The 11,504-nt window shown below is 42.6% G+C and overlaps 1 protein-coding gene across 3 annotated transcripts; it reads left to right on the forward strand.

Annotated features, from left to right (window-relative positions):
* Positions 1 to 488: 488 nt before the first annotated feature.
* Positions 489 to 11,080, forward strand: LOC142748117 (pseudouridylate synthase 1 homolog). Of its 3 annotated transcripts, none has more exons than XM_075855246.1 (7): positions 489 to 551; positions 1,579 to 1,681; positions 2,209 to 2,311; positions 3,396 to 3,542; positions 6,731 to 6,865; positions 9,854 to 9,959; positions 10,053 to 11,080. In XM_075855246.1, exons 3-7 carry the CDS (start codon positions 2,216 to 2,218, stop codon positions 10,730 to 10,732), a joined length of 1,164 nt encoding a protein of 387 aa, XP_075711361.1. In that variant the 5' UTR covers positions 489 to 551; positions 1,579 to 1,681; positions 2,209 to 2,215; the 3' UTR covers positions 10,733 to 11,080. The 3 variants fall into 3 exon arrangements, with proteins under 3 accessions (XP_075711361.1, XP_075711359.1, XP_075711360.1); XM_075855244.1 differs by having other exon boundaries at positions 1,579 to 1,655; XM_075855245.1 differs by lacking the exon at positions 489 to 551 and adding an exon at positions 601 to 812 and having other exon boundaries at positions 1,579 to 1,655.
* The last annotated feature ends 424 nt before the right edge of the window (positions 11,081 to 11,504 follow it).

Raw genomic sequence — 11,504 nt, forward strand, 5'->3', positions numbered from 1 at the left:
TGGCTATATCCAGGTGCTCAATTTATAGATTTATCTTGAGATCTAGAGGTTCTTCTTAGAATATGCAAAACTGCCTTACTAAAAAAAAAAAAAACACATTATATATATATATATATTCTGCTGCATGCACACTACACATATGGCTGCGCAGTACTCGCTGTGTGCACAATGTTCTGCTATGTGTGCATGATACATCCACAGCTCTGCTGCACACCCTTTTTGTACACAGCTCTGCTGCACATTGCTCCACTATAGGGACATTACTCACTCAACTATAAATGCATGTATAGCCATACAGACTTCTCATACAGAGTAGTACATTGCCTGTCCTTCCAATAACCCATTCCTCTGAGGTTCATGGAGAAAAGGGCTGTATTTACATAACACGGTTTATTTTTGCGTTAAAACGAAGACCAAAAAAAACACCCTTATAGACGCCGTGCTCACTGCTGAATGACAGAGCCCGACTCCTCCCATACATGTGACTGATCACATGGTTATGACATCATCAAAGGTCCTTTACACTGCAAGGATCTGCCGTCCACGTTCTTGTAAGTGCAGTATGGTGTCCGTGATTCTATATTGACGCTTATATAACTACCTGTGCTTCACCAACTCTCATAGAACTACATGTCCCAGCATGCTTTACTGTAATACAGAAGCCTGCATGGTCCGGTTATAAGTAGACAAATAGTGGAGCAGATCTCGGCTCCAGCAATGACGGGACCTCAGCATTTATCATAAACTAAAGTCTAACGTATTTCTGTCGTTATTTTACCAGCACACCCTCCAAAATGCTACATTCAGGACAGGTACAATCTGCCATGATGTACCCGGTATATTCAGGGCACTGCACAAATCTTCCACATATCTCATTTTCAGTGGCCCCTGAGGCACATACTTGCTGCTGAAATCTGCAATGTCTGTACTCATTCTAAGGCGTCATGCACACAGTACAGAATGATAGCAGTGCAGATACATTGACATGCTGCAGATTTTAACATCGAAAAAGTCTGCAATGTGTAGATGATATTACTTGACATTTCATTTCATTTACTTGAATTTGCCGTTTGCGGTCACGGCCGGCAGCCTCCTGCATTTTCGGCCCGTGCTCCCATTCTAGGTATGGGAACACGAAGCGTAAAAAGCAAAAGATAGGACATGTATCTTTTGCAGTAAACTTCTAAAACCCGGACACCTTCCCGTAAAGAATAGAAGTGAATGTGTCCGTAATTTCGGTCAGCAATTAAGGCTGATTTTTACGATCGTGTGCATGGGGCCTAACCGTGCTCCAAAAGTACCAGCCATATTAGCGCCATAAATACCAGTGAACAAAACGCTGTCCATTTTTTTGTAGCCATTCAGACCTATTTGAATTGAATTTCCTAAACTTTATTAGAAAACGACCCAAAATCCTAGAAGTCAGTAGGAGATTTCTCAGCTATATAGAAATTGGGGATTGATTTGTGCTCCAGACTGGATAGATCCTGTACTGTGGTGCCTGTAGTGTCATTGTTATATTGATTTACATTGGATGCCTCTTTACACGTAAATCTTTTTATTTTTAATACTGTTTAGTGATGATCCCGTTTTTAATGTGATCTTTGAAGAACTGCTATCCATCGTCTTGCAGATGGCTACTCACAGTGAAGAAGGTACGTCGTTCTCTGGGGCTAGACAGGTGCAGTATGAACATTTTACTAGTGGAATAATTAGAACCCCCCAAATTAATATTTATCTTCTATAGTCTTGCATAGTATATCATGTAGTAGTGGGGTATATAAAGACCTGTTTTGCCTTTTCTTGACAAATGTCTTCAGGGAAATTTGTGCTGTTGTGTCACATATGCCCAGACCTCGGGTGAGGGTCTAAGTGTAGCGTCTGTAACATCGATGCTAAGGCCCCATGCACCCGAACGTGTTTTTGCGGCCGCAATTTACCCGCCAATCTGGAGCCTGGACCACAAAAAGAACGGACATGTCTTATTACGGCTGTGTTTTGCGGTCCAGGCTCATAGAAATGAATGCACGTGGCCATGTGCACGGCCCGCGATTTGCAGGCGGCCGCTGGTGACACTCCACTACCGTCCGAGCCACAAGTCACGGCCCGTGCGCACCACTACGGTCATGTGCATGAGGCCTTATTCTTTTTGTTCGGAACAAATTCTGTAAAAAGTGGGCATAAGACGTTTTTCTTACGTTTAACCAGAAAGAAAATGAGGAAAATAACGCTGCTGGGTCTTCACTCAAGGAGTATTTGCCGAAATCACTGTCTTCGCTTTTCAAGCTCGACAGTGACTATTCCATACCAGGTAACAGTCTTCTAAAGCGGTTTTCCAGTTTCAGCTAATAAATATTATTCTTTATTTAAAGAGACAGTAATGCTTTTTATTTGACCAATCAGCGTCCTGCACTCCTCTCCATTCATTTACTCAGCGCATAGGGATCCTGCTAGATCCTTATGTGCTGTCTTATACTAACACATTAACAATACTGAAGTGTTTAGACAGTGAATAGACATTCCACGGGATGTCTATTCACAATCCCTGCACTTCGTTACTCTGTCTGTGGTAGTTACAGCAGAGGAAGCGTAATCTCACTGTCTAAACACTTCAGTATCGTAAGGGTATGTGCACACACACTAATTACGTCCGTATTTGACGGACGTATTTCGGCCGCAAGTACCGGACCGAACACAGTGCAGGGAGCCGGGCTCCTAGCATCATACTTATGTACGATGCTAGGAGTCCCTGCCTCGCTGCAGGACAACTGTCCCGTACTGAAAACATGATTACGGACGTAATTAGTGTGTGTGCACATACCCTTAATGTGTTAGTATAAGACAGCACATAAGGATCTAGCAGGATCCCTATGCGCTGAGTAAATGAATGGAGAGGAGTGCATGACACTGATTGGTCACTGATTGGTCAGCGTCATACACTCCACTGTACAACGCCCACTTGGTCTAAAGTAAAAACACGCCTACTTGGGCATTAAGCAACTCATTAGCATAAATCTAAAATCGCTAATAAAGTGGTGAAAATAGATCGTTGTATTAAATAAAAAGCATTACTGTCACCTACATTATAGCGCCGATCTCCTTATGTAGGACATAGGGCACTTATAATGTGGTGACAGAGCCTCTTTAATGAAAAGTTATACAAGTTTCCAATCTACTCTATGTGTCAATTCCTCATGGTCTTGTATGAAATAGCCACAAATAACATTCACAAATAGATGTGGTGATTCACGAGGTTGTCACTACTGATATTATTTCAGAGGGTGATTTTTTGTGTCTAGTACTAAGCACAATGGTCGTAAAAACTATGTAGACTGTGGCCAGTCCGTTTTGTTACATTAAGCTTTGAAGTTTTATGCTCCTTTTATTTCTTTTAGAGAGATGAAGATAATTCATTTGAAAAGAAGGTACAGGAAGAAGAGGACATTGAGCCTAAGGATTTTTCCGGGAATATACAAGTCATTCCAAAAAAGAAGCATGCTATACAAATGGCTTACTGTGGCTCAGGATATCATGGCATGCAGGTAAGGGTTTACTTTGCCATAGTGTTATTAAAGGGGTTTTCCCATGAGGGACATTTATGACATATCCACAGGAAATGTCATAAATGTCAGATAGATGCGGGTCCAACCTCTGGGACCCACATCTATCTCTAGAATGGGGCCCCCTAATCCCCGTTCTAGCTTTTTGTGCTCCCGCTGCCTCCTGGCCACTTCCTGATTACATGGTCGGGAGTTACGGAAACAGCATAATTCGGTGAGCTACGCTGTTTCTGTTACTCCCATAGTAGTGAATGGCAGTAACGGAAGCAACGCAGCATATGAGCTACGCTGTTTCCGTAACTACTATTCAGTTCTATGGGAGTTACGGAAACAGCGTAGCTCAGCTGGGTTTGGGGGACCCCGTTCTAGCCCCACACAGGTTCCCCCAGCTTTAACAGCTGATTGCTGGGAAGCTAGACCAATGATGATCAGCTGATTACCCGGGAGTTTTCGTTTTAAAAATGGTTTGTCCAGTTTTCTCTTTAAGGCCTAATTCACATGAACGTGTCGGTTTTGCATGCGTAAAAAACTTGTTTTTCCTGTGTTGCAGTTCCGTGTGACATCCGTGTACGTTGCGTGTCTGCGTTTTTTACGCACGTATGTCATCAGTATGTTACGTGTATCAAGTCAGCAAAATAAACTGAAGGAGGTGTTTTTTTATTTTTCATAATTTCTTTAGCATCTGTTGCGTGAATCACGCACAGCACACGGATGTGGGTCCGTGTGCCGTCCGTGATTTTCACGCACCCATTGACTTCAATGGGTGCGTGATGCGCGAAAAACGCACAAGTATAGGACATGATGTGAGTTTCACGCAGCGGACACACGCTGCGTGAAAAACACTCAATGTCTGAATGGCCCCATTGACTTGCATAGGTCCGTGCGAAATCACATGCGTATCACGGACGTGAAATTCGCTCGTGTAAATAAGGCCTTAGGCCAGGATCACACATGCAGTTTTGATGCAGTTTTTTTTAGCCGGGTCCATAATTTCATCTGTAACTAAAGATTCCTTTTACTACAGATGAAAATTACGATCATGTGCATGGGGCCTTATACCTTTTCTTACATATTGATCCACTTCTGGCTTTGGCTCAAAAAACGGTCCCAAAATCTGCCAAAAGAACGGCATCAAAACTGCGTGTGTGATCCTGGTCTAATGCTGTTATTTTGGCTATATATCAGATCATGAGAATGTCTTAAATCTGATTGATGTGTGAAAATTTGCAGAAGACTGACAGCAGACTGAGGGCGGATTTACACGAGTGTGTGCGTTTTTGCGCGCGTGAAAAACGCGGTGTTTTGCACGCGCAAAATGTACGTGACAGCTCCGTTTGTCATCACCATATGATGCGCGGCTGCGTGATTTTCGCGCAGCCGCCATCATTATGACACTCCGTTTGGATGTTTGCAAACAGAAAAGCACCACGTGCTTTTCTGTTTACATTCATAGTTTGCCTGCTGTTGCGCGAATCACGCGTGTCCCACGGAGGTGCCTCCGTGTGGTGCGCGTGATTTTCACGCACCCATTGACTTCAATGGGTGCGTGATGCACGAAAAACGCAGAAATATAGGACCTGTCGTGAGTTTTACGCAGCGGACACCCGCTGCGCAAAAATCACTGACAGTCTGCACGGCCCCATAGACTTGTATAGGTCCGTGCGAGGCGCGTGAAAAGCACATTAGTGTAAATCCGCCCTTAGGGTATGTTCACACGGCCTATTTTCGGCCGTAAACGCCCGAAAAACGGCCGAAAAATCGGAAGCAGAACGCCTCCAAACATCTGCCCATTGATTTCAATGTGAAAAATGACGTTCTGTTCCGACGAGCCGTTTTTTTATTTGGCCGTTTTGAAAAATGGCCGCCTAAAAAAACGGCCGCGAAAAAGAAGTGCAGGTCACTTCTTGGGACGTTTTTGGAGCCATTTTTCATTGACTCTATGGAAAACAGCTCCAAAAACTGCCGTGAAAAACGCAGCGACAATCGCGAGTGGCTTAAAAAATGTCTGAAAATCAGGAGCTGTTTTCCCTTGAAAACAGCTCCATATTTTCAGATGTTTTTGACTCACCGTGTGAACATACCCTTACACCTATGAAAGTAGCTGGAGCTAGTTGCCTAGTGTGTGACTATTTAGGCCAAAATCACACACACAGTTTTGGTGCAGTTTTTGGTCAATTTTTTTGAGCCAAAGCCAGAAATGGATCCAAAAGGAAGGAAACGTATAAAAAAAAAACCAGATTCATTTCTTTTTTTTTTTTTTTGCGTCCACTACTGTGTTTGGCTCAAAAAAACTAATCCGAAAACTGCCACAAAACTGTGTGTGTGACCTTGGCCTTATTGATTATAGATGAATTATTCCCTAGCTGCATCATTTGGCAAAAATCCTCTAAAAAATCTTTTACGCCTCATGCACACGAACGTGATTTTGCGGCCGCAGTTCCCCCGAAAATCCACGGGAGAATTGCGGCCCCATTCATTCCTATGGGGCCATGTACACGACCGTAGTTTTCACAGTCCGTGCATGGCCCCGGAGCCCGGACCGAAGAAAGAACGAACAAGCCTTATTATGGCCGTGTTCTGCGGTCCGGGCTCATAGCAAATAATGGCTGTGGCCATGTGCACAGCCCGCAATTTGCGGGCGGCTCGCGGCTGACACTCTGTGGCCGGCCGACCCAAAAATCACGGCCGTGCACACAGTCTTTTTGGCGCTGATTTTGACGTGGAAGCTGCGTCGGAATCAGTGGCAAAAAATGTCCCGAATCGCCCCACTATGATTTCAACGGGAGGCAGAGGCGGTTTTTCCCGGACAACTTTTGGCCGCTCGCGGGGAAAAAAAGCAGCATGGTCTTTCTTTGAGCAGTTTCCACCTCTGACCTCCCATTGAAATCAATGGGAGGCAGAAAAAACCTGCAGCGTTTTTTTTCCATGTTTTTTGCATTAGATTCAACGGTTGCTGGCAAAAGAAGGCAGCAAAAAAAAAAACATGAAAAAAAACATCAAAACAACGCTGGCAATTCAAAATCTGCATCAAAATTCCTAAAATAATTGTGAGGCAGATTTTTTTTTTGCCTGCAAGAAAACTCTGTGTGAATTAGGCCTTATGCTTATTTTCATCATGAACACAAAATGCAGAAATATGAAGTTTATATATTTTGATTCTGTTCTTTCAGATAAATAATAGAAATCCTTTTCCAACTATTGAAGGACAAATCATTTCTGCACTTGTAAAAGCACAATGTATTCCTGAGATTTGTTCTTCTAATTTAAAGCTTGTGCGATTCCAACGTTGTGCCCGCACAGACAAGGTGGGTAAATGTCGTTTTGTGTGTGACTTTATTATGTAAATTATTAATATCATGATCTGTAGATCATAGGATTTTTTGTAGATATTTTTTAATGTTTGTCATGTTTCTGTGGTGGAGTTTCTCAGGAAGGTCTAAAGCCTAATATCCAATATATTACTGTGAACAGGATATTTAGAAATCTTTTTGACACATAAGTCATAAAAGGGTATTTTTGTGCGATGCTGCACTAACATTTGTGATTTATTCTAACAATGCTGGATTCTTCACTAATTGGGCCCCGTGAATCAAAACTGTCTCACTGTGAGGGCACGTTCACACATGGCGGAATTGCTGTCCGCACTGGAAATCCGCAGCAGAAAGCTTGCCCATTGGTTTCCACACCTTTTTAGTTATCTTCGTGCAGACATTGCGGACAACTCCGCTGCGGACCATAGGCTGCGGTGCGGAATTTGGTGTGCGCAGCATACACTGGCTGTTGCGGACTTGATGCGTACTTGTGGCGGAATTTCTCCATTGACGTCAATGGAGTTGCAAAATTACGCAATGAAATCCGCAGATGTTATGTGTGTTGCGTTGCGGATTGCTTTCACGAACAGGATATTTCATCATTCTGGCTGGACCTATGTGTTTCGAGGTCTATAGCCAGACTGAGATGGAATGTTTTAAAAGAGAGCAGGGTGTACTCTTCACCTGAATCCGCCACGACTAATTTACTTCACATTTTAGGCAAAGGCGCAACGGAATCTGCAACGCAGATTATGTGCGGCATTGATGCGGACAGTGTCTGCAGAATTCCGCCACGTCTGAACATGCCCTTAGGGTATGTTCACACAGGCTATTTTTGGGCCGTAAACGGCCGAAAAATCGGAAGCAGAACGCCTCCAAACATCTGCCCATTTGTTGCAATGGGAAAAACGGCGTTCTGTTCCGACGGGCCGTTTTTTTAATCAAAATGGCAGAGAAAAAGAAGTGCAGGTCACTTCTTGGGACGCTTTTGGAGCCGTTTTTTTATAGACTTTATTGAAAACAGCTCCAAAAATGGCCGTAAAAAACGCTGCGAAAATCGCGAGTGGCTTTAAAAACGTCTGAAAATCAGGAGCTGTTTTCCCTTGAAAAGCTCCGTATTTTCAGACGTTTTTGAGTTTGCTTGTGAACATACCCTCAAAGTCGTCTTGTTGTCCTTAAAGAGACTCTGTCACCACATTATAAGCGCCCTGTCTCCTACATAAGGGGATCGACGCTGTAATGTAGGTGACAGTAATGCTTTTGATTTAAAAAAAAGATCTATTTTCACAAAGTTAGGATCGATTTTGGTTTATGCTAATGAGCTTTCTTAATGCCCAAGTGGGCGTACTTTTACTTTCGACCAAGTGGGCGTTGTACAGAGGAGTGCATGACGCTGACCAATCAGCATCATGCACTCCTCTCCATTCATTTACACTGCACTAGCGATATAGATATATCGCTATGTGCAGCCTCATACACAAACCCTAACATTACTACAGTGTCCTGATAATGAATACACATGACCATCCAGCCTGGACGTCATGTGTACTCAGAATCCTGACACTTCTGAATCTTTTCTGTGAGAGTCCAGCAACGGATACGAAATCTCGCGAGATCACGGAGGTAAACGAGATTTTGTTTCCCTTGCTGGAAATCTCACAAAAAAGATTCAGAAGTGTCAGGATTCTGAGTACACATGACGTCCAGGCTGGATGGTCATGTGTATTCATTATCAGGACACTGTAGTATTGTTAATCAAGCAGAATCGCTGTGTATGTGGCTGCAGATCATGTTCTAGTAAGAACGCGATTCTGCTGTGTAAATGAATGGAGAGGAGTGCATGATGCTGATTAGTCAGCGTCATGCACTCCTCTGTACAACGCCCACTTGGTCAAAAGTTAAAAGTACGCCCACTTGGGCATTAAGAAACTCATTAGCATAAACCAAAATCGCTCCTAACGTTGTGAAAAAAGATCGTTTTTTAAAATAAAAAGCATTACTGTCTCCTACATTACAGCGCTGATCTCCTTATGTAGGAGACAGGGCACTTATAATGTGGTGACAGAGTCTCTTTAATCAAATTTCAGAGTTCAGTTTTGATTTTTGTAGAACAGTTTTGGAAGGAAAGCTACACTCTAGTAGCTGGAGGAAACAATGACCCATAAAGGTGTTTTCCCATCTCGGATATTTATGGCATATACTGTGGATATGCCATAAATGTCCGAGCTGGCAAAACCCCTTTAATCTGTGACAGTTTTGATACCTTGACTTAATGGGGAGAAGCTGAACAACAATGGAAACCTCAGGCAAGGTTTCTAACCTTTTGGTGCTAGTCTTTGGGAGGCCCCATTGTAATCTATGGTGCTTTACGTTCATGACAGTAATGACTTGAGATCACATGATATTGTGTTGTCCCGTGATGTCATATCATTAGGACAAGGGAAACAGAGCATGTGGAAGAACAGGGACAACCCGTGTAAACCAGCGCCTCCACATGCGGCAAGCCGCCATACACTAAGCGCCATTACGCAGGACCCAGGATATTACAGTGCCTGATGAAGGTCAGAGACATGACCGAAACGTCACACTTATACTGGCAGAATTACTAATATAAAAAATCTGTCTTTGGATAACGACTTCTGGTGTGCATTGTACCTTTTCTTAACCCATGTAAACCATGACCCTTATTGAAGCAAAAGCGGTTCTCTATTGCATTATAGGTGCAGCTCCTTGCCAAAACACACCGCAGACTCATGTCCCTCATAATAAAAAAATCGAATAACTTTGTAAAGGAAGATTATTGTAGTATATAAGAAAACCTATTGTGTAAACCCAAAAAATAACGTTAATAAATTTTGGGCCTCTTATATATAAACCAATGCCAACCCAAAGTGAAAAAGTTCCTCATAGCAGACAGTCAGATTTTATATTTACAGAACTGATTTATAATAATATTTTGCTCTTTTTTTATTTCTTTACTAGGGAGTTTCTGCGTTGGCTCAAGTAATCTCCGTATGCCTCTTTGACAATTGTGCAAATCCTATGGAGGTTATCAACGCTTACCTTCCACCAGAAATCCGGATCCTAGGTAGTAAAACCAAGTAATATCACATCCATAAACCTTATTCCAATAAGTACATTTACCATAGATCGTGTTGGTTTTTTACTCTTTTATATCCAGGTATAAAAAGAGCAACCAAGGGCTTCAATTCCAAGATCATGTGTGATGCACGGACCTATTCTTACACACTGCCCACATTTGCGCTGTCAAGGAGTGCCAGCTCTGCTCCTGACTCCAGCTTCCGCTGGTCTCGAGAAGACTTCCACTACGTCAACAATCTTCTTGCTTTCTATAAAGGAACACACCGTTTCCACAATTTCACAAAAGGAAAATTGATAGATGACCCCAGTGCATGTAGACACATCTACGGAATCTGCTGCTCTGAGCCATTTGTTCGCCATGAGGTGGAATTTGCAAGGATTATGATTACAGGACAAAGCTTCATGCTTCACCAGATCCGTAAAATGGTCGGCCTTATCATAGCCGTGGTGAAAGGTGTTGCTTCACCTGATTTTCTTCCCCTGACAATGCAAATAGAAAAGACCAACCTTCCCCTGGCTCCAGCGTTGGGTTTGGTTTTGGAGTGTACACATTTTGACTGTCATAATCGGCGTTGCCATATCAATCGCTCCACTCGTACAATAACCTGGGAAGAATTTTTGCCCACCACTGAAGCCTTCAGAGAGGAGAAAATCATGCCAGTCATTATTGAGGGAGAACTAAGAGATCTTTCCATTTCTTCATGGTTACAGCAGTTTCATGCATACACATTCTTGGACATCAGAAATAACACATTGTAAGATTTTTTATTTGGTAAAAGCCATAAAATTCCAATACATGCTGAATAGGTGAAGTACCAACATGTCTATTGGTCTGCAAGATAAAGCCCTATTGTACCTCAAAGCTTCCTATGTCGTAGCAATTCTATCTTCTTCCATTACTATGATTACGATCCAGTGACTCGACCTCTTGTTCAACTACAGCTCCTGATCGTGAAGGAACTGTACGACCTGTCCTTATTCCCCTAAATATAGACTAGCGGACACCAATGTAAATTCTACTTTATGGTTTCTCTATGTGATTTCAAAAGAAAATGTTTGAATTTTGCTATTTTTCACTCACTAAAAGCCCAATAATTCTAAAGAAAACTAATACTATCAGAACAATTTATTTAATACGCTACTTTATTGATGGTAAAAATTGAATTGAATGATTAAATTTTTGGAGGATGTCTGTTTTGCACAAAAATGTGCAATTTTTTTACCCTTTTACGACCCTCTCACCCTTTTTTTTTTTTTAAAGTAGGCGGAGCTTAACGGTTGGGCAGGACCACCACAGCTCTTAGTACATTATAGTGGAAATCTACGCCAGCTCGTAGCTAGCATAGTTTTCTGTGACTAAAAATCAGTCGCATTTATCTGAGGGCGGATTTACACGAACGTGAGCGTTTTGCGCGCCTGGCAGCAGCGTGACAGCTCCGTGTGTCATGTTCATATGGATGCACGGCCGCGTGCTTTTCGCGCAGCCGCCATCATTATGACACTCCGTTTGGATGTTTGTAAACAGAAAAGC

Source organism: Rhinoderma darwinii, chromosome 3 (genome assembly GCF_050947455.1).
Source record: "Rhinoderma darwinii isolate aRhiDar2 chromosome 3, aRhiDar2.hap1, whole genome shotgun sequence".
NCBI lineage: Eukaryota > Metazoa > Chordata > Amphibia > Anura > Rhinodermatidae > Rhinoderma > Rhinoderma darwinii.

What these genes read in the sequence shown, in the direction of transcription:
- LOC142748117 (XM_075855246.1), top strand. Translation starts at nt 2,216, where the DNA reads ATGAGGAAAATAACGCTGCTGGGTCTTCACTCAAGGAGTATTTGCCGA. An exon ending in CAGTGACTATTCCATACCAG is followed by an intron (nt 2,312 to 3,395) that starts GTAACAGTCTTC and finishes TATTTCTTTTAG; the next exon opens with AGAGATGAAGATAATTCATT. An exon ending in ACCAGAAATCCGGATCCTAG is followed by an intron (nt 9,960 to 10,052) that starts GTAGTAAAACCA and finishes TTTTATATCCAG; the next exon opens with GTATAAAAAGAGCAACCAAG.